This window comes from Bison bison, unplaced genomic scaffold (genome assembly GCF_000754665.1).
Source record: "Bison bison bison isolate TAMUID 2011002044 unplaced genomic scaffold, Bison_UMD1.0 scf7180017864110, whole genome shotgun sequence".
Classification (NCBI taxonomy): Eukaryota; Metazoa; Chordata; class Mammalia; order Artiodactyla; family Bovidae; genus Bison; species Bison bison.
The window spans coordinates 1,686,277-1,710,558 of NW_011494682.1; the positions used below are offsets into that span (position 1 = coordinate 1,686,277).

The 24,282-nt window shown below is 39.2% G+C and overlaps 1 protein-coding gene across 3 annotated transcripts in view; it reads right to left on the reverse strand.

Moving 5' to 3' along the window:
• The window catches only part of SLC4A4 (solute carrier family 4 (sodium bicarbonate cotransporter), member 4), a 364,017-nt gene that overhangs the window by 128,446 nt on the left and 211,289 nt on the right, over nt 1-24,282 (reverse strand). For all 3 annotated transcript variants that reach the window (XM_010839087.1, XM_010839088.1, XM_010839086.1), the window contains exon 7: nt 20,939-21,015. In XM_010839087.1, the coding sequence (XP_010837389.1) occupies nt 20,939-21,015 (77 nt within the window). The remainder of the gene's footprint in view (nt 1-20,938; nt 21,016-24,282) is intronic.

Consider the following 24,282-nt stretch of genomic DNA (forward strand, 5'->3'; position numbering starts at 1 on the left):
AAAGGTGGGTTCTTTACCACTAGCATCACCTAAGGAAACCCAAATTTTTCTCTACAGTATCCTTAATTAAGTAATCAGATATTCACTACTATAGGTAAAAACACCCTGAATAAAGTATCTATACCAGCGGACTGACTCAGTTGGTTGAACTGTCACCCTAAATACATTGAACAGTGATGCTTTCGGGCAGGTTCTGAAATGGAGATCAGTACTTGGTAAACCTCTGAGCAAAGAAGTACACTCTTCCCTCAATCTACACAGTACCTGAGCTCCTAGAAAAGTGGGTGCTTATTAAAGCCATCTGAGGACACTGTGTGTGCACAGTGGAGTTGGGTTCCAGGTAAGACAGTTACGTTTTTCACCTGTGTGAATATCTGGCAGAATACATGAAAGTTAGGGGGGATATGGCAAACCTCTTTATTGGGGGTCGTTTTCCTGAGCACTACAGAGCATCTTCTATCCTAGCCCTACCTACTGAAGGCAAGTGGTACCCTCCAATCATGTGACAAACAAAACAAAAGCCTCACAAATTACCAACACAATCCCTAAGGATGGAGAAGCACTGATGGAGAAGCACTGTCATGGCTGAAATATGCCCTCAGAGCCACTGTTTTATCCCCACCTCCAGCAACACCATCTGCTCAGTTTGGCAGCTCTGGAGACAGGCAGAGGTTGTTGTCATTGTTGACACTTGAGGAAATGCGATTTAGAGATTACACAACTTGGCTAAAATCAAGAAAATAGGAAAGGCAGGGAGAGGGTGCAAAGCAAAGTCTGTCTCCAGAGTCCAAGCTTCACCAAGCTAAGTTTAGTGATTATTCTCCAGTTCATTAAAATTTTTTTTTTCTGTCATGCCACATGACATGTGGGAACCCAGTTACTCGAGAATCCACACCCTCTGCATTGGAAGCGTGGAGTCTTAATCACTGGACCTCCAGTTCATTTAAATTCAAGTGGAGAAAAAGAGAATGAGCTTTAGAGTCAGAGTTATCAGAATACCTCAGTTCTTCCTCTTACTAGCTGTGGTTACCTGGGGCAAATTTTTCCACCTCTTTAAGCTGAATGGGAATAAAATGGGAATAATGAGTGACCCCCTTAAAATGGGAATCTTTAAAATCTTTCAAATGGGAATAACTAATAAGTAACTCCTTTACAGTTATGAGAAGTTATTGAGATGATGTCTGAAAGTGTTTAAACCCAGTGCTGAGCAAGTAATAGGCCCTCAGTACATGTGTTAAATGTAGGAATATTATAAGGCTCTGAAGCAAGGGAACATCAGAAGGTTCAGAATAATGAAAAGAGATTTGAGAAAAATTAAAAGACAGACTGTATAGGACATGTTGAAGCCTGGATAGAGAGAGTGAAGCAGAAGGAAGGATCCAGAATGACACACTAGACTAGAATTGCACTTCTTCAAATGCCCAATGCTCCCTGACAGCAAAAGCAAACACTTCACCAATACAGGTGAATAACAGATGCACCAGTGAGTCTAGCCGAGCACTAAAAATATATGTCCTCAATCTTCACTGTATTTTAACCAAAGCAATAATTACTAAGAAGATGACACTTACTTATCTTTTGCATTTAGCGTCTTCAATCTGTAAAGTCGAGTTGATAGTAATATATCACATGTTGTAAACAATATGTAAAAAGCTCCTAGTGACTGAATAGCACAGTGGCTATTCCATAAATGGTAACAATAATCACCTTGATAGAGTTTTAATATAATCCTAGGATCTACCAGAAACAGATGATGGGCAAAATAAGAAAAAAATTTTCTCCCCCAAAGGAATAAAGTTACGTTGGCACTACATTTAATTCAGATACTCAATTCTCTGAATTTCAGATAGAAATCTCTCTCCCCAGTTTGTGTTATGGACTTAAAACATATATTCATCCAGTACAGTGCCTCTCTACGTAAGTTAATTCTACCAAATGTACAGCTGCATGTGTTTTAACTTAAAAAGTTTGCAGAGCTATCTTCACTATGGTAAGGCTAAAAAAAAAAAAAGAACAGATAAATCAAAGGCTAAGGTGAGCATGACTAGTGCAGCTATACTGTAAAACAAACAGAATTATCCACAATAACAGCATCAGTTCATCTGCATCCCCACTTGTCCTTGAATGACTGTGTTTTCAGCAGGAAAAAAAATACATGACATGGTTTACTTCTAACTCTCACCCTACCTATTAATATCTTAAAAGTAATATCTGTTTATAGCTTTCCCTCTCCCATCCCAAAAAGAAAGATCCTAAACACAGGGTTTCTTTCGTTCTTTCTGCTCCACAACCTCCAGCTGCCACTGGGAGAGAGGGATTGAAGAAGAAGACAAAACAAACAAACAAAAATTAGCATCATGGGGTTAGTGACTTCAAGAGAAAATTATAGTTTAAGGGGAAATGTTTCATGTGCGTTCTCTTCTGCACTCACCCCAGTCAGGATAGCTAATAAAAAACACAGACTGCTCTTTTAAAAACAAAAAGTTCAAGGGATGAGGGGTAAGAGGGTGGAACCATCAGAGGCAATGTAGACAACCAAGAGTCTAAAGTTAATGGCTTGCAAATACCCACGCAGAGTGCTTGTCTCATGTGGGACCCAGCAAACTCTGTCTAGCACCCCTGCCTCCATGCAGTCCAAAAAGAACCCGGCAAGGCTCTGCCACAGGCACCATGTGAACCACCTTGGAGCTGGTGGTCCAGGCTTCTCTGTCTTCAATCTTTCCTGCGGTTCCCTTCACTCAGAATCAAAGGAAAAGGCAGGGCTCTTATCAAAGCACAGAGTGGCAGTTCTGAACTTAGGGTCCCTGGCAGGAGTCCAGGGAGCCCATGGGCACTTTGAAATTACATGCACATTGTTAGGCCTGTACACTTACTGTTCATTTCTCTGGTGAAAGCCCCCATTGTTTCATCACAAACTCAAATGGATTCTTGACATGGAAAAAGCTTGAAAACCACTGCACCAGTGTTTCAACCAAAAACGTACAAATGAAGACCTAGACTGTTAGTCTCGGAGGTGTAGGCTTGTATACAGTGTTCATACTGAACAATTTTTGTGGCCCAAGGAATGGGAAATTTGGGGTTTCTAAGCAATAGGGAAAGAGACACACAGAATGCCACAATGGAAAAGGAATGCCACAGTGGAAAAATGCCCTCAGAATATATGTCCTTGGAAAGAACATGGTCCGCAACTGATTTTCCCAGAATTTGGGAACTGGAAGGGACCTAAGAGGGCCAGTTCTGGCTCCTTTAAGGCCCAGAGAAGCTAAAATTCATTCAAGATCACACTCCCAGAACACAGATAGGAGTAGAAAAGATGCCCTCTCCTAAGCCCTCCTCTAATTCTGTTTCCACCACACCACTGGAACAGAAAACAATTAAAAGAACCATTCATTGAAATACTTGGGAAAAAATTGAGTGAAACTGAATAAATGCATAAGTACCTTTCACTTCGCACATCAAATGTGGTAACAAAAATCAGACCGGAAAACTAACAAGTAGACATAACTCTTGAGACCTGTCTGGGTGGGTGCTTCAATATCTGATTGCTTGGGGTCTAATAAATTATCGATAAAATGGCCATCCGCATGGAGACAACAGAGGGAAAGCACACCATCTACTGACTTCTGAATGGCTGCCGGCAGTTCTCTGAGAATTCAGTACTATCAGCCAGGAAACATTTAAACCAGGTCCTTGCAGGGCTAGGATGTACAAGGGACCATATGGTCCCAGCAGAACACTTCAAACAGGCAGCTGTACAGCTATAATTAAATCTGTAGTAGTCATGCTATTATTTATCTAGCAGATTTTTTAAAATGTACCGTTCACTGAGGTCTCTGAGAACACACACCAAATTAGAACAATAGAAAATACTGAAGAAGCAGAGAAAGGAAAACAAGGGGCTGATGCAGGAACAGGCAACAGCTTCCCAAAAATCTCCCCGAGAGGTTCTTCATTTGTACCCGACTACACACCAGAAGGTGACGATCACTTTACTGACACGAGTCACGAGCCCAAGGGTCTGTTCACTCCTTTGTTCCATGGTACACTCCACTGCAAAGGTCTACCTCTTTTTGAATTTTCAATCCCTATGTATCATTCATTTGACACTCATCAAATCAGAAAATCTTAAAAAGAACTCAAAAATGATTTAGTCCAACTTCCATCCAATAACTATATTCCTAACATCCAGTCATTTGTTTTTTTGAATGTGATAGTGAAAGAAAAAAGCATTCAACTCAAGAATTACTTCAAATATCACCTGTGCCCTCTCCCCAGCCCCTGGCATAATTCATTCTCCTCTCTGTGGTCAAAGACATTCTGGAGGAGGCAATGGCAACCCACTCCAGTATTCTTGCCTGGTGAATCCCCATGAGCAGAGGAGCCTGGCAGGCTACAGTACATGAGGTCACAGAGAGTCGGACACGACTGAGCAACTGAACAGGCAGGCAGACCCTACATTATTTACAGATTTATTCCACAGTCTATAATCAGAACCCCTAAAAGACAGAAACTGTATCCTATTATTTTTATAGCCCTGATTCCAAATGCAATGCGTAGCCAAGAGGGACTTAATAAAACTTTCATTAATAAGTTTGTAATGAAGCTTTGGTTCCTATCTAATTCATACTAATATTTAAAATAAAAACTGCCTCCATGAAACATGTACCCACAAACACAAGTTTATGACAAGAGCAACAGACAATAAATCTATTCTCTTTTACTGGAACATAGGCTTCAGGAACTTCCTATCCCTCAAACCTTCTCATCTCTACAAGTTATAAGTGAGTTACTTCAATTATTCTCCTCTGGCTAGCGCCCAGGCATCTCACCATCCTAGTTCCCATAAACACGTCTCCTCACTGGTTTTGAAAATGGGCACTTTTGGGGAACTCCCTGGTGGCCCAGTGGTTAGGACTCCACACTCCCACTGCTGAGGGCACAGGCTCAATCCCTGATAGGGAAACAAAGATCCCACAAGCCACACAGTGCAGCCAAAACAAAATACTACGAATAATAATAAAATAAAGTTTTAAAAAGAAAATGAACGCCTTTAAAAAAAATCTGAATCCAATGAAAGTTACAAATTTTCTGTCCAAATACAGTGGAATTTTCTCCATTATTCACCTCATGTTTGAACTTACATAGTGTATAATCATTCCTATTAAATTCTTTGTGGGTTCAGCCCATCAAGATCATTCTCCATCTTGATTCTATCATTTAAAATTTATATAGCTAACCATGTCTGTTTTGTGTCCTCCGAGAATCTGATAAGCATGCCTTGTGTCTTAAACCAAACTGCTAATTAATCTGTTCAACAGGACGCTAAAAAGTACCATGGTTTTAGAAATTCCTTCCACATCTGCACTGGTTATTAATCCACACACTTGAGTACAGTTATTCTCTAGCTGAGAACCTCTGATGGTTGCAAGCCCTCAGTTCATCAAAGTGTTTACCCCTATATCATCAGGAACCTTATGGATGCCTTACTACCATACAACCAAGTGGCCTGCCCAGAAAAGAAAATGTGATATATAAATATACTTGTGTTCCTCCATTTAAAAATATGGGGCAATAATTCAGATCACAGGTTGGCACAAACTTTCTTTTAAAAAGGCCAAATTAGGCTTTGTAGGCAACATACAGTCTCAGTCATACATTCTTTTTTTTTTTTTCCAACCCCCTTTAATACTTAGCTTGCCAACTATACAAAAACAGACTACCAGCAGGCTCACTACCAGCGAGCCACAGTTTGCCAGATATCATCTTGTCAACTTTGAAGCAAATGCCCTATTGGTGAAGACAAACATTTAACCAAAAATTAAAATAAGCAGTCACTGGATGACAGCTGTGGTGGACACCGTGATGGAGAAGCACATGTGCAAAGGGAGCTCACAACATAGGCTCTCTAGCCTAAACCAGGGGCCCCAGGAGACATCCCTGCAGAAGTGACTCAGACTGAAAAATTACGGGTGAACCCCAGTTGCCTGGGCAGGAAGAGCATTCCAGTTAGTGGAAACTATATGCAAAGGGCCTAGGGGAGGGGAAGACTGGCATAATAGTGGACCTGGAATGTACACGTGCATGGTCAGAGTAAAATCAGCGAGGGAGAGAACCTTGCAAAAGGCCTCTGGAGAGCGACGTTAAGCAAGACAACACAGGGCTTTGAAGACCATGCTCAGGATTCTGGGCTCATCGCAAAAAAACTGTTTCAAGTCATCAGTGATGCTCTCTGTACCCTCCTTCAAGACAGAGCCTCTCTTGTAATATCTATATACTTTATAGGCTTCCCTGGTGGCTCAGATGGTAAAGAATCTGCCTGCAATGCAGGAGACCCAGGTTCGATCCCTAAGTTGGAAAGATCCCCTGGAGAAGGGAATGGCTACCCACTCCAGAATTCTTGCCTGCAGAATTCCATGGCAGAATAGCCTAGTGGGCTACAGTCCATGGGGTCTCAAAGAGTCAGACACGACTGAGCAACTAACTTCAACACTTTCATAGTGCTTTGTAAACTTTACACATTCCTAGGTTTAAAAATCACATGGTTTGCATGAATGTAAAAATAATTTTTAACATACTACTACAGAAGACTGGCTACTTTCAGGAAAGAAGAGAAGAAAAAGAAGGCATCACCACTATAAAATCTTACCTGTATACTCTTATTTAAATATAAAATCATTCTAAGCTAAGAGCTATTCTAGTAAGAACTAGAAATTCCCCATTGTTTTATTTTGCTACTTACTCTTGAACCATCCCCAAAATAACAAATATATTGTCTCATTTATTTCACTGGTTCCATTTTCCCCTACTTTGTTTCATAGTTTGTCTTATTCTTCTATTCACAAAGAGGCAGAAGAAAGCAGGTGGGGAAAGGGAAGTAATATTTTTTTTAGCACCTAATTAGTCTGTGCCTGGAATACTTCACATACTATTTACCTCTTTTTAGCCTCATAAAAACAGGAAAAGTAAGTTTTACTGACTTTTTCTAAGGCTTAGAGACATTAAGTGCCTATATAAGATCACTTACCTAGTAAGAAAGGAAGCCAGGATTTGAATGAACATCTCTAGGATTATATAAAACACAAGCTTTCCTGCTACATTTCCTATTAACCCAGAAAACTGTAAAAGGGCTCTAAGTCTTCCATTCCTTTGATTTACATCCTCTTCTTCTATTCTTTCCACACTGAAGTATTACAATTTGTGAATTTAGATCAAGAAGGCACAGCTAAAATGAAGACAACATAGTCTAAAGTGTAGTTCAGACTACCACGGCACAGATTAAGAAATATACAAGCACAAGACCACATAACCCCTGCTGTTGCTGCTGCTGCTGCTGCTAAGTCACTTCAGTCGTGTCCGACTCTGTGTGACCCCATAGACAGCAGCCCACCAGGCTCTGCCGTCCCTGGGATTCTCCAGGCAAGAACACTGGAGTGGGTTGCCATTTCCTTCTCCATTGCATGAAAGTGAAAAGTGAAAGTGAGGTCGCTCAGTCGCGACGGACTCTAGACCCCATGGAATGCAGCCCACCAGGCTCCTCCATCCGTGGGATTTTCTAGGCAAGAGTACTGGAGTGGCTTGCCATTGCCTTCTCCAACATAACCCCTAGTATAACATTAGAGAAGACAGAATCTTCTAAAAGCCTTTATTTTCATTTATTCTTGGTTTTTAATAAAACATGCATGTTGTGCTACTTTAGCACATCTCTGAAAAATGAAACACTATAGAAAATTTTTTAAACTGCAACCCAAAATGTGACATGAGTCAAGGTCTTTCAGAAGAACTGATTACACTCCATTCCCTCAGCAGGACTTCAATCAGGGGCTTCACACAAAGACAGGTGGTAATAAGCATAACACTGCCATCACCCCCCCCCAAATCTCTTTATGATACATATTTACAGATGTTTTCAAAATGTCCTGATGAAAAGAGCTAGTCCTACAGAATTGCACACTTTGAAAAAGAGCTTCATCACCATTTTAAGAAGTAGTGACAACTGTTATTTTTCTAAACAAAGTCTTCCTCCAGGGTGAGTGCCTGGGGATATCACTTTAGAGACGATAATTCAACAGGAAAAGAATTATGCACCCAGTTTTTCTTCATACAAAACTTCAGTGCAGAGGCTACTCACTGAAATTTCTGAAATTACTTTGCTTATTTTTCATTGTCATAAACAAGCTGATATGGAAACAGACTTTATCTGTAAGTATCATGTGAGAAACAGAGAAATGCGGCCAAAGGCACTATGAGAAGAGAAACTTCTTTCACCTCTGACCACAAATTTTTCTGAAAACATGTCATCCTGATACATAGTTGTATTTCAACTTGACTTGTCTTTTTAAATTTTAATGATATACTTGGATCTTACCTTAATGCACTCCTGGACTCAAAATTATAATAAAAATTTAAAGTGAAACAGAGTTATAACAATGTATAGAGTAGAAATATACAACAGACTATTACTCAGCCATAAAAAGAATGAAATAATGCCATCTCTGGTAACATGGATGGATCTAGAGATTACCATACTAACTGAAGTCAGAGAAAGACAAATAGGGTATCACTTACACATGGGATCTAAAAACATGATACAGATTAACTTATTTACAAAACAGAAACAGACTCACAGACATGGAAAACCAACTTATGTTTTCCAAAGGGGGAACAGGGAGAGAGGAATAAATTAGGACTCTGGCATTGACAGATATTGAATATAAAACATTAAACAACAAGGACCTACTGTATACTACAGGGAACTATATTCAATATCTTGTAAAAAACAATAATGTATAAAACTAGTAAATTCTATAATAAATCACAGTCAATGATAAATCCTTCCCAAGTCTGATATGCCTCACCCCTACCTAATTTCACACTATTTCATATCATGCAAAATAAAGTAACTCATGTCTAAAAGTAGAGTGTTGGACAGTCCACAATTTGAAATGGTCTCTGCTTGGGAAAACTTAGCAATACCATGTCATCTTGCAATGGAACATCTTTCTGGGCTTGACAGTTGACTTCTCCAATATGTCCTCATGATAAACTGTATTTTGTTTTAAATAAAGGAAAAGAAAAATATTTGGTGTTTTCTGTAAGCTATGTCAATCAGCCAGGTAACTATGTTCACTGAGCTTTCAATTATGAGAAAAAAAATGTATACATGAATTTACCATTTATATGGTTATTCTAGCTGAAAAAAATTTTAATGTATGACACGGGCAAGGATGTTCATTTCAAGCAACTGATTAACCTAATGAAATACTCTGTCAACGCTCACGATAAGAAATACTAATTTTCAAAGCTGCCAGAATGAAAATATAAGACCTTAACAATACTTTCAGAAATCATCTTTCTCTGAGAAACTCTCAGAGTCAGTCATTTTCTCAGCCTTTAAAAAAAAAAAAAAAAAAGATTTTTTTGAGAAAAAGAATAAGTAGAAGCTGATTCTCCCCCAATTAGCCATCATCATCTTGACATCAACAATTTCCATGACTCCTGCCTCTCCCTCTACCCCAAACTCTCTGCCTTTCCCCTGCTGCTGCTGCTGCTAAGTCGCTTCAGTTGTGTCTGACCCTGTGCGACCCCATAGACAGCAGCCCATCAGGCTCCCCCGTCCCTGGGATTCTCCAAGCCAAGAACACTGGAGTGGGTTGCCATTTCCTTCTCCAATGCATGAAAGTGAAAAGTAAAAGTGAAGTCACTCAGTCGTGTCCAACTCTTAGTGACCTCATGGACTGCAGCCTACCAGGCTCCTCCGTCCATGGGATTTTCCAGGCAAGAGTACTGGAGTGGGGTGTCATTGCCTTCTCTGTGCCTTTCCACTCCCACCCCATAAATAACATTAGATATTCATATAAAAAAACAATAACAAACAAGTGAGTCCCTGTGAATGGACAAACACTAAGTGCTTAATGGTATTAGAATTTGAGAAAGTGAAAGTCACTCAGTCATGTCCAACTCTTTGTAACCCCATGGACTGTATACTCCATGGAATTCTCCAGGCCAGAATACTGGAGGGGGTAGCCTTTCCCTTCTCCAGGGCATCTTCCCAACCCAGGGATCGAACCCAGGTCTCCCTGAGACAGGTATAATTAACATGAGTCAGAAAACCCAAGGGTGCGTGTAAGGAAAAAGTGGCACTTGACTTAGATCCTGAAGGAAAGGTTGAACTTGGAAAAGACACATGTGGTCCAACAGAAATGTGTGTGCTGTACCACTATCCATGGAAGGCAAATCAGACACGTTTCATGGGTGTGCGAGCGGAGCAGTGTGGAAGCTAAGAACATGAAACCCCAAAAAGCCAGATTAGCAATGTAAATCTGAGAAGTGAGGAATGACATCTAAAATGAAATTGACTCCATCCTAACCAACTTTCCTGTCAAACAAAACCAAAAATAAAAAGTAGTATGTGTGTGTATGTGCTTGGTCGCTCAGTCATGTTAAACTCTTTGTGACCCCCATGGGCTGTAGCCCACCAGGCTCCTCCGTCCATGGAATTCTGCAGGCAAGAATACTGGAGTGGGTAGCCATTCACTTCTCTGGGGGATCTTCCCGATCCAGAGATTGAACCCAGATCTCCTGCACTGTAGGTGGATTCTATACAGTCTGAGCCACCAGGAAAGCGCCCAAAGCAGTATAAACAATGAAAATGATGGAGATAAATTAAAATTTATATAATATTTAAAGTATACTAGGCACATTCTTTTTCATGTAACAACTCTGTGAAGAAGGCAGTTCAGACTGAATTATAAAACCTTATTATGAATCAGGAAACAGGTTTAGAGGAGTTAAGGTACAACATGCTTATTTAAGTCTTCAAAGCTATTCCTATGATCAGCTTTAAAAACAGTTCAATAATAATTGCTTTTTCTGCTTTACCATAAAAAAAAGTGAAGGTTACAGTGATATTTATTTATCAGACCTAATGACATAGAAGTGAACATATATCCATAATAAGAACAAATATAATACCAAACAGCCTGAAAGTTGAGAGACTGTAGGGTGTTTCTAAAAGCACAAGTAAAATTTTGTAAATCAAATGAGCATCCACCATGGTCTGTGAACAAGTCAACTGATTAATTAATATAATCTACTTTTGCTAATTCTACAGGTAAGGCCTGGCGTGCTGCGATGCATGGGGTCACAAAGAGTCAGATATGACTGAGTGACTGAACTGAACCGAACAGGTAAGTATAATTTTTAAAAAGTTTTTAAAAGGTTAACATTGAAACCCTGTTACAACAGGGTTTCATCAAATTTGGGGGGTTACTGCCATTATTCAAAGAATTTTAAAAGTCACATTATATTCCAATTGTTGGATAAAACAAGTCATTCACTTGTACCTGGTAAACTGCAGCAAGTTACATTCCAATGTACTTCTTACATTTTCTACCTAACTCCTTCCCCAGTGAAGAATGTTTTATTTGGCTGAAACTCTTATCTTCTGTTATTTATGTTCTCTAAAATGAAAAGATGCTTCTAAAATCTCTCATTCCTCTCTGATGGACAGCTCTGGCCCACACAGTTATTTATCTTGCCTTTCCCTGAACTGCTGCACTTCACTGTCAGCACTACACGGTTATTCAGTCTCTTCATCTAGATATAAACTCACATTCTGAAATCATATTTTTTACTTTATTTTTATTCTATCAGCCCTCATTGACCTCCACCAATACCACTCAGGATATGAGCATACAACAGTTAATTCACAGAGTCTTTTAATCACTGTGGCAGCAGAAACATCCAATCACCATAAGACTCAAGAATTTTTTTAAATTGTTGGTTTATTTAATAACAATTTTGGTGATTAGCCTATTCAACACAATGCGTGCCCCAAAGACAAACCTAAAGTCATAAATTATCAATCAAACACCTGGGGCTTAGGATCTAAAAAAGACCATAAGGCAAAGAAGCAGAATTTACTGTACTTGTTTAGAGCACAACCCCAGGGCCAGTGCTACCACTCAGATGCTATTTGACTTCAGAAAAAACTACTTAATGTCTTTGCACCTTAAATTTACCAACATATTAATATAAAACAGGGTTGATAATACCAACCAAAGCACTAGTATAAAAAAGTGCTGAATGTATGTCTGTCATTATTAATTACTCTTTAGAGAAGAACAGACAGACTCATCACTTTCAGAGACAGCCCCCGAATGGTCAAAAGTGCCACTGATACTGAAATTACAATGGTGTCCTCTAAATTGACTTGATTACTTCTAGCCTCTTCTATGCATATCCATTGAACACTGATTAGGCAGTAATATTGACTGGGAATGATTAACCACTGCCCTTCAGACTGTAGAAAGAAGCACTGCTACCATTTTAACATGGCAGCACAGAAAACAGAAGCATGGTAGTTTTCATTTTAGTTCAATACGAGGGAGTGAAACCAGACCATTGGTGGTAACACCCAGAGCTATCAGAAAACTCTGCTGGTAACTGATAAGATCATGAGATTCTATGGAGGTGAAAAAATCAACTACCACTGACCACTCAGACAAGTGAGCCAGAAACAGTGGGAAACCCTTCTCTCTGTAAAGAAGAACAAGAAACACTTCCTCCCATGGCTTGACCTCTTTGTAAATCTACTCTAGAGATTCCTGTTGCAAGGGAAGTAAGGAAACAGCAAAATCTGCAAATACCTCCCAACATGTAATGAATGATCTGCTGATCTTTTCATCAGTTATCCTAGATGACAACACTCCTCATAAAGGCGTAAATTTTCATTTAACTTGCTTTACAGTATGTATGTAAGTTCACTTAGAATTCTCTTGAGGGTGGAGGACTGGAGAGGAAAGAAATGCAGGGCCAAGCTGCAAATGTGCTGGACAAGGCTTCAAAAAAAATACTTGTTCAACCCTTCTTGCAAGTTTCCTTTTTGTTCCAAATGCTGACCACCAAGAAGGGCTCTTAAGAGGAAGCCATTTTTGGTTGCCAAGGAAATTCTCACAAAGTCACAGGGTGTCTCTCAGAGCTGAGAATAGCTTCGCCTTAAGGAGAAGCAATCAGAAACACAAAGGCGGCCAAGTCTACAACCACTGTATTTCTCACCTCTTTACCTCAAAATACAAGGCGGATTAGCCAGCTCAGAGATCCAATTAGACCAGGAGAATAAACCCAGTTTTAGCCTTGATATTTTCAGCTTCTGCAAAAAAAGTCCCCAAAGTGAAGTAGGAGGCAGATGCTAGTAACTGGGATCCTTTTCACTTGAATTTAATCGCTAAGCTTTTAGTGGAGTGAATCACAAAGGAGAAACTCAAATCTGACTGGCAAACAGTATCTCAGCAGTGAGAAAGATTTATTCAAGTGTTTAAAAGACGTAGGAAGAAACTGACATAATCTTTTGGGAAGGTAATTGGCAATACAAGGTGATCCAGCAACTCCACTTACAAAAATTTCTCCTTCAGAAGTACTCATGAAAGAATGCAAAAAAAACCCCCAAAACTCAGCTACAATGAGGACATTTCTTAAAGGCCTGCTTGTAATTGCAAAGAAATAAGTAAATATCTATTAACAGATTATTTAAATGAAACGTGCACTATGTAGCCTTTAAGGAAAACAAGGTAGATGTCTGTGGTATTGTTAGGTTTCTAAAAAATCCAGTTCCCGAACAATATGATCTCATTTGTAATTTATATAAGTAAGCATATACATTTTTATGTCTAGAAAAAGTCTAGAAGACTATATCAACCTGCTAATGGTGGTTATTTTGAGGGTGAGAATTTGTGAACTTTCATTTTCTATTTTATTCATTTTGTTCTGCTTGAATTTTTACAGCAATTTAGTATTACTATGAATCAAAAAAACTAAAGTTTAAAAAACACTATAGATAATAAAATGTTACTACAGCAGGTAAAGAATAAGTCAATGTTTATAGTTACACTTATTATAAAGGTTTTTTAAACATGCCCTTAGGGTGTTTACCAAAAGGGACTATTGCTTTCTGGTTTTCCACTTTCAAGGGGGAAAAAAGGTGTTTTGGGGGTTTTTTTTAATGACGTTCTGATCAGAGGTAGGTGATATGTGGCATGAGAGCAGACATCCATTAAAGATAATTGTTGATGGCATTCCACTACTCTTTGCAATCTAAGCGTATTCTTTGCATTGGGATACAGCAAACTGCTACATACTGAAAAGAGAAAAAAAGTGACATTAAATAAAAAAACATGCCAGATAACCACTTAAGGCATATAAACCCGGCAATGCCATTTGTTCAGTGGTGAACACGGGATTGCCCTGTGGTGCTCCTGGAGTTCTTAGATTCTTTCATGGGTACCTGTGGCTCAGACAGCAAAGAATCTGCCTGCAATGCAGGAGACCCTTGATCGGAAAGGGTTGGGAAAAGCCCCTAGAGAAGAAAATGGCTATTCACTCCAATATTCTTGCCTGGAGAATCCCATGGACAGAAAAGCCTGGCAGACTACAGTCCATAGGGTCCCAGAGAGTCACAAACAGTCAGACTGCACGACTAACACTCACTTCACAGGTACAGGTGAGATCAAGGCTCAGGAACCCCTTAGGCCGCTCTGTCCGCACATCCTGATGCCTCTTTCAGAACAATAAGGAGTAAGTTGCTTATCACCATTAAATTCTTAGAGAGACCTCTGGTGAAGGCCTCATGAGTCATGTGTTTTACCAGGCAATATCAAAAAGAGCACATAAACAATCACTCATAAACTCAGTCTCACTACTCTCAGTGGCCTACATTCACTTCTAGTGCATTAAAACATTCTAATTTTTATTAATAGTAACTAATAATTAAATCTAATTAATAGTGCATGGAAAATATGCTAACTAGAAAACTCACTTTCTCCCTTATAATACTTTCATGGTACAGAAGAACTTGATTTGTTGATAGGAATAAGGTCTTGACACCTACGGCTCAACCCATTAAGAAACTGGCTCTTGTCTGTTGAGCTGTTTACTGCACTGCGGTGTTCATCCAGTGTTTAATTACAGGAACAACACCAGATGATCCAGAACATTAGCAGATTCTTCCACCCCATCACACACTATTCTCAGTGATCTTTTTTCAGAGTAAATCAGAACACACCACTCTCTAGGTAAAATTCCCACAATAGTGTCTCTTGGTACTTAGAATACAATTAAAAGGTTCCCCTGTGTACTTCCCTGGCCTCATCTACCTCTGCATACCTGCTGCCTTTGCTCGTCACTCTGGAATTTTTCTTATTCCTCCGTCTTGAATACAGCACACTCATTCCTGCCTCAAGGCTTTCCTCTTGCTTTACATTCAGCCTGGAAACCTCTTTGCCCAGAACTTCTCTTCTCCGGGTAACCCTCCTACTTAAACCAGCTTTGCTGTACGTCTCCACATTATCCTACTATATTTTCTAGATAACACTTAGCATTGCATAACATTACCCTACTTGTTTATTTACTTATCTTTGTTATTTAGTGTCTATCTGTCCCCTGAAGCACAGAAGTTCCAAGTGTCAAAAGATCTGTCTGTCTCATTTACCTCTGGAACCCTACCACCAAGAACATTTGCTAGCACAGAATATACTCTTTACATGGATCAGTGAGTTCAGCAGCCTACAATTATGGGGTGATTAAGAAGTTCAAATTTGCTGCAGCTGGCTTTCAATTTTACATGGTTCTAAATTTTACAAAAGATCTCTCCTTTTCTCACCTGAAAACACAACATAGAGCTTAGATTACCTGAGACAAGTTTATCTACTTCACTTTCAAGCTGACACATAATCTGTTTTTAAATGAAGGCTAGCTTTCTGATCGAGATAAATGGCTTTCACAGGAAACACAACAGTATGAAAATGGGGAAATTCAACTGTCAGTTTCAACTGGGACACGGGTTCTTAAAATCAGTATGAATATCTGTGCTTCTCAAACTCTACTAATAATTAGTTGTTAATTCTTTTGGAATATGGGAGAGAACACAAGGTGGGAAGAGGAGGCTACAGAAGGTTAAATTTCTTGTAGAGAAGGAAAAGAGAATGACAAACATCAGTTTTGTTCACTATCTCAGTGACAGGCTAAACCCCTGGGAAAGGGGCTCCAAAGATAACCAGTGCCACGGTGTTGCCAGTTCTCATCAAGGACTCCTGGTCAAAGGAAACTTGCAGCCACAGAGACCCTCTCTGCAGTTACTAACACCGCAGTGACTAAGCACATCTCATGACTGTAACTACCTCCTCACAATGTGCCTTTCTTCTCGGGTTTTCACAGATGTGATTCCATCTGGAGCTTTCCCAGCAGTGTCTCACTGGTCCCTGAACACGTGCAAAAGACAGTATCATAACATGAGCAAATACAAGCCCTTCCCCACCGCTGTGCCTTCTCTGAGGAGCAGAGCAAGACCACCCGTGCTCTGTGTGAAACAGAGGGGTTTCTGTCTGAGTGCTGAAAACAGAAAAGCAGGTGCTATTGTACTTTTCCATCACTATGAATACGAAATAGCTATGAACGCTAAGGGAAGCTGTATGTGAGCCTCAGGATGGAAATCAAAATAATGAAAGCATCATCTCAGCTGAATTTAGGTGAAAGTGTCAGTCGCTCAGTCATGTCTGACCCTTTGAGACACCGTGAACTGTAGCCTGCCAGGCTCCTCTGTCCATGGAATCCTCCAGGCAAGAAGACTGAAGTGGGTAGCCATTCCCTTCTTCAGGAGATCTTCCTGACCCCAGGATTAAACCCAGGTCTCCTGCATTGCAGGTGGACTCTTTACCATCTAAGCCACCAGGGTGACTCGCTCCTATATTCCACATGTGTAAGAAAGGATTAGGGGCATGTCCAATCACAAGATGTATCTTTCAAGATTCCATTTTAAGACAGTCATGGCTGAGCAGTTTCAAAGTTCTACATGGTTTACTGATTTCATCCTCTTACTCCCTGACAAAAAATTTTAATTCAGGTCTATCTCTACACAGATCAGGATTTCAAAAATAGAGATCACAAAGTATATTAAGGATAATAGTGTACTTAAAGATAATGCAAAAACTGATTACAGTACCCTTTAGAAATTAATGTTAGGCCCAGTTCCACCAGGAAACCTATGGATAAGTTCTCAGGTAAGCTGGCTAAATAACCAGTATCAGGGAAGTGATGACTAGTTAAGAAGTTACAAGGATATGTGTACAGAAGTGTCTCTCTAAAGTGTCTGCAAGAAATTTATCTACTACTTTCACTGCAATCTACAGACTGTGATTTCACTTAAGATTTATGTAATTGTGAGATGTTATTGCATTACTGATAAACATGAAAAAAAAAGCCCTTTTAAAACAGTCATCGTAGAGACTTCACTGGCAGTCCAGTGGTTAAGATTCTGCACTTCCACTTCAGGGGGTACAGGTCTGATCTAAGGTTGAGGAGCTAAGAAACCACATGCCTCACAGTCAAAATGCCAAAACATAAAAACAGAAGCAATAGTGTTAACAAATTCAATAAGCACTTAAAAAAAGAAAGGATCCACACCAAAAAAAAAAAAAAAAAACATCTAAAAAACACAAAAGGAAATAAAAAATAAAAATAAATTAAAAAGTTGTTGTACCACTGAGCACAGTATTTCCTCCAGAGAGTTAAAGCTACAAGGTAAAATAGTAAGAAGGAATTTTCTTATTCTCACAGATGATTCCATACTCACATGAAAATTATAACTAAACCATTGCATTTGATAAGCACCCACAGAATTTTTTTTTTTCAAAAACAGAAAAGAAATAAAAGGTAGTAGAAAAACAAATCAGTCTAAGGTAATTGGGGAAGATAACTGGATAATGAAGAAAAAAAATCCTCCATAGCAACAAAATAGAGATTATTTATGTACATTTACAAGTCAATGAGCTCCAGATGTATTTTTTTAATCTACTTCTCCCCAGGTGTTTTCTTTTTTTTGCCTAATAAATATAACATCCAAGTTGGAATATTGTTGAAGTGTTGCATCATCTAAATTTTGGCGATGCTCTTTCTTCTGCCGTTAACTATTGTGAGCTATTTCTCAATAAAGCAGCCGCTACTGAAATCGTAAGTACTAGGCTTGGCAGAGCCAGACAGAAAAAGTGCAGCCCACAGATCTGTTTCTTCTGTTTTCCCAAAACAGAATCTCATAAAAAATATGCCCTCAAATTTTGTCACTATGTAGCTGTCAGAAAGAGAAATTCTGCTTCTCTTCCTATCTCTGAACATTAAATCCATTCCTTGTGCTACTGGGAAGTTATATAGCTCCAGGAAGCTGTGAGGTACCATCGCAACTGTTCAAATTGTATCCAGGCAGAATAATCAGTCCATCAGAAAACTTCAGTTCCAGTTGGATGCAAGTTTTTTGGGCCAACTTGGAAAAGCATACCGAACAAGTTTGACTTTACTGCCAAGATCATTTCCAGGACATTGGCTAATTAATTATAAAAGCTTTTTCAAAACAAATTTGAGCCTGGCAACCTTTTTTCCTACCCAAACAGAGAAAAAGCAGGCTAAAAAATAAAAAGCCCAAGTTTATTGCAGGGTTTTGTGTGTGTGTGTGTGTGCCAGGGTTTCATCTTCTTAGCAAGCCTATTTTCTTCTTCTCACCAGAAAATGATCCAGGAGCTTTTGTATTGGAAGTTAATAAGACTGTAGGTATATAAACTGGAAATATTAGTTTGCATTTGTACTCTACTTTTGATTATAGAGGAGATCATGGGTCAGTTACAAAGCGCCTCTTCAAACTCTTTGGTGGGAAGCAAAGATGAAGTTTCTTTCTCTTTGAGGGGATGAAGGGTTCATTGGGAACGATGGCTATTGTATTAGATAAATGAAGATGGACAGTTGCTCTTTATAATGATATACTCATCACCTGCATTTTCTAGCTTTGAAAACAAAAAGAACAAAATTCCTGAATTAAATCTTCCTGGTTTCAACATCATATGAACCTTGATGAATAGGAGACACTGGAGATAGGCATCAGAGATTCTGGTTTTAAGGACGACACAGGCTTTATTTAGTTAAATCAACTAAATCATAATGTTCCAACCTATTTCTTCTAACATGGGAATCAAAATCTTATGTAATAAACATCTTAACCCATCAAATTTCTTTTGTATATGCTCAGATATGAAGACAACCAAGAATGTAAGAAATTTCTCTCAACATTTACCAGCAGCTATTGACAAATGCCTGACAAGAGAACTGTCTCGAGTAAAAGAAGTCTTCCTAAGAAATTGTCAACCCAGATTTTCCTAACTTCCTTATCCTGTATCAAGGCTCCAATAAATCTCATAATTAGAATGCTGCTTTGTCAATCGTTGGAGCCAAAATGTACAAAATAGTTTTGAGTAAAACTCTCAACAAGTCCTAGTGGACTGAGTTTTCCCTTTCAGTACTATTATGATCCTACCAATGCATTCAATGTTTAGACAATCATCCTCCACGGTATTTCAAGAGGTAGGCCAATGGTAGGAAGGAGAGCTATCCATATTAGTATTTAAGAGTAGGTGGCAACTTTAGAAGTCAAGAATTAATCTCAATGCTGGGGCGGGGGGGGGGGGAGGGGCAGTGCAGTAATTAAGCCTAACCAAAGCATAGTCTCTCTTCTGGGAAACACAGGTAAGTTAAAATGAGAAAGATTACACCAGATTTCAGAGAATCTTCAAAGTTGGCATATTCTGAACTTAACTTGATAGAAGCCAGGATAAGCTTTTGACCTGAGGGGAAAGATAAGAACAATAATATGAAAAATGTATTGAATTAGGAGAAAATGGGGACAGGGTTATTCCAAAGGTGGTTAGAAGGAGAATAAAGAAATCAATGTCACTTTACAAGAAAGAACATAGTTTCACCTTTCCAGTACTTTTGGGAATTCACTAAGGTCTGAAAACCTGTCTAAAGAGAAACATGGTTGTAAACAAGGTGTCATTGCCTTAGGAATATATAATTGAGATTTATTTATTTATTCAAGTAGAATTTTCAACCCATTAGCTCACATAACTCATTTTATTCTTTAATGCAAAGTACAAAAGTGCCAAAGAATTGATGCCTTCCAACTGTGGTGCTGGAGAAGCCTCTTGAGAGTCCCTTGGACTGCAAGGAGATCAAACCAGTCATAAAGGAAATCAGTCCTGAATACTCATTGGAAGGACTGATGCTGAAGCTGAAGCTCCAATCCTTTGGCCACCTGATGTGAACTGACTCATCTGAAAAGACCCTGATGCTGGGATTGAAGGCAGGAGGAGAAGGGAATGACAGAAGATGAGATGGTTGGATGGCATCACCGACTCGATGGACATGAGTTCGAGCAAGCTCTGGAAGATGGTGAAGGACAGAGAAGCCTGGTGTGCTGCAGTCCATGGGGTGGCAAAGAGTTGCACATGACTGAGCGACTGAACGACATCAAAGTACAAAATTATACCTAGTCACATTTTTAACTAGTTCAAGTCCAGATACTCACTCAACTAGGAAAATGATCCAGTTTCTATTATATTCTTTTTAAAAGAAAACATACTGAGGTTCAAAACTTAATTGCTTTTCATTTCAAATGGGTTACTTACCATATATTTTAATAAGCAAATACACAGCTAACAAGACTATCATTACCTTTGCCTGAAGTATCCCCCCAAAGTTCACAACAGACAGCATTCCCTAGCCCTTCACAGTTCACCAGAGCAATTTTTTCATAAATTACCTTATTGAAGCACTACAATAAACCTGAGGTAGGAGTTATTATTACTATCTTAAAGCTGAGAGAACTATAGTTTCAACATTTAAACTGCCCAAGTGAAGATCTCTGGACTAAGCTAACTCTTATTTTCTGGACTTCAAATCCCTTCACAAACTGCTTCCCCTTCTTTCCAAGGAAGTGAGAAAAAAAAAAGCCATCAACACATATTGGTTCAATTTAAGTTAGGAAACCACCATTTCTCATCTCTTCCCAACATCTTCTAGATATACTTTGTCTTACACTTTAAAGAAGCAAGAATTCCTGGCTTACCTGGTCCTTCTCTGGTTTATCAGAAATGTCATTCAGGCTGGAAGAAGTCAGATTCCTGTGCGTCATGGCTGGGCTACCTGTAAAAACAGAAGGAGACCGTCATTCAAGACTTCTTGTCAAAAACACAAAGCTTCTGGTTGTACACTTCATGAACGCTAGTAGATGATGATGGAATGGTGATGGTGCTTGAGCTGTGTTAGGACTCTCCCAAAGAGTTTTCCAGAGTTGGAAAGTAAGGTGAGAGAACTAACATGGTTAAACAAAAAATATCTCAAAGACCTTGTTTAAGTCTTCTTTCTTGGCTTTATTTCAAGATAAATTCAGCTTTGAAAGAAAGGTGTAAAACTTATACACATAAAAATAAATTTACTCCTGGTTCTGGCCTGCCCTTTACACACATCCTAATCTATCTATTTCTTTGCCTATAGACGTGGGCTCCTTCCTTATTTCAGCAAAGCTGGCCCCAGGACAAAAGGCCTGGACCTCCTCTCCGTCAGCCTCTGCAGTCCTTCCTAGGCACCACCTGCTCTGATCAACCCCCCAAACCATCTGTATTCCATTCTCTGGCTAACATTTTATGAAGAATATTTCTCCTTAGTGGGCATCTGAGCCAGGAACCCTATACTTTTCCTCAGTGTTATCACAGCTCCCCTTACTTCCTGCATTCTCATTTACCAGATTAAAATAAGCATACCCCATCTTCCTCCCTAATATGCCAAACTTCTCATTCAAGTCAAGGGACAGATTTTATCAGGAATATTCCATGGGCAACAAGCTCCACAGCAGTATGGGTGCTGTAGATAAAATCCACTGGCTGTAGATAAAATAAACCAGTGTAGATAAAATCCAACCAGTGACTCCAGATACAATCACACAAGAACGGGGTGGGGGGGGTCATCTAGATGAGAACCATTTTCAAATAGACTGGTTAATCAACAAAATACTGAGCTTTCATTTTGCAGGTGAACTTGAAATTTCTTGGCTTACTAAGCAAAAGAATAACTTTTCAAAGGCAGGGTGTTTGACCCACCCCTGCAAGGTGCTGAGTAATGTGTTCCCCATTTAATCCTCAGCGATCTGACTCAGTCTGGTCTTCACACTAAAAGGACAAGGGTTGAAAAACAAGCACCCAAGTTCGAACACAGCTTCATGCTTGCTTCCATATAATTCTTCAGATCACAGACTTCCATTTCTTCAGGCCAAAACATCAACACAAAATTCTATCAAAGATTAAAATCTACTCCTAATAATTTAATGTCTATATAACAGCTGCTCATTAAATAATATAATTGTCTTTAACTACTAGATCAATTTTCTAGAGCTGGCAAAACCAGAATTATTTTCCACTCTGCTGCATTTCATTGAGTAAGCATGGTCCAGATCTCTTAAACCCTTTACCTGGTAGGATGCTTTATTCTAGGAAAATTTAAATATAGGGCATTTTTCAAAGGAAAGTAACATCTGAAAAACTGCTTTACAAGCACAATTAAAAGAACCTCTTTGAAAGCCACATTTTCTTCTCTGAACTGCATACAAGGTTTCTACGGTCTTCAATACAAAAGACGCCAGGCACAAACATGAATGCCCCCAAATAATGCTGGGCTAGAAACTAACAGGAATTGATGAGTACATACAATTTTGTACTTTACATTAAAAAACAAAACCAGTTTGTTTTTTTTTTAACTAAATGGGTGAAGATTCTACCTACATAAGCAAAAGAAAAAACAACTGAACTATTTATTCTTTCTTCCCCTGAACTTTAAATTTCTTATTTTGTATTGGAGTATAGCCAGTTGACAATGTTGTGGTAGTTTCAGGTGAACAGCAAAGGGACTCAGCCACACATATACACATATCCATTCTCCCCTCAAACTCCTCTCCCGACCAGGCTGGCACATAACACTGAGCAGAGTTCCATGTGCTATACAATAGGTCCCTGTTGGTTATCCATTTTAAATATAGCCGTGTGTACATGACCATCCCAAACTCCCTAACTATCCCTCCCCACTCAGCAACCATAAGTTCGTTTCCTAAGTCTGTAAGTCTCTTTCTGTTTTTTAAGTAAGTTCATTTGTATCATTTCATTTTAGACTCCACATATGAGGGATGTCATATGATATTTCTCCTTCTCTATCTAACTTAACTTACTGAATTATATATTCTTAAAGCAATGAAGCCTTAGTAATCCTAAATTAAAAGCAGCTTATGTAAATAAATAGGTATACTGATTTCTAATTATTAAATAAATTGTATATAAGCATGAATACCGAAATGAATTTGAAAGCAATTTTTCACTACGTAATTTAAATCTTCTAGGCAAAATTCTAAACTCATTGATTTACACTGGAAATTCTTCATAAATACTGCGAAGGTACATTTCACCCAAGCACTGTCCTGCTGCTGTTGCTACTGCTGCTAAGTCACTTCAGTTGTGTCCAACTCTGTGCGACCCCATAGACGGCAAAATCTGAAGCAAACAAGTAAGGTTTCCATTATAATGGTAATCCTGACTGATGTTACAACTTTTCCAAGAAAGCTCATATACTGCTGCATTTCTCTTGTTTCTGAAAGACAGTTACAGGATAACTATCTGTATTTGTATTAGTACCGGTCCCGGGGGGCGGGGGGGGGGGGCGGGGGGACATAGAAAAGGCACAGGAACAAGGAAGATGCAGGAACCAGATGGGGAAGAAGAGGCCACTGTTAGAAACAATCACATCCATTGTCCCTCCCAACTTTATCTGATTCTCATTAATAAAAGTAATATTAACAGTTTCACTGATGTTTAACTTTGTAACACACTGAAAGAATTCAGAAGTCAACACTTCTAGGTAAACCTTAAGCAAAGATGATCAGCATTCTTGCACCTTTTCCACCTCCCTCCCTAGTAAACTCTCCACCTCTGCCCTCCACAATACCCTGAACCAAAGACAAAGGCTTCCCAATGTTCCAACTCAGTAGTTCCCAAAGTATGGTCCCCAGACCAGCAGTAGCAGCATCACCTGAGCACGTATTAGAAATGCAAATTCTTGTGACTCACCCCAGACCAATTATATCAAATGCTGGCTATGGGGCCAAGCAAGGTGGGTTTTACCAAACCTTTGAAATGATTTTGAAGCAAGCGAAAGCTGGAGAACCACTACTCTAAATAAACCAGTTTCTTAACCACAGGGTGTGTCCTAGTTGGAACTGAACTGCATGAAACATACATAAATTAAAGTAGCAAAAGAGGCAGATCTGATAACCTTGTCCTCCTGCAAGCCATTGCTCAAAACCGTCACATCTCAAGTAAATCATGGAGTTAGCTTCTTTGCCACATAAACACACACAAAAAGGACTGTACA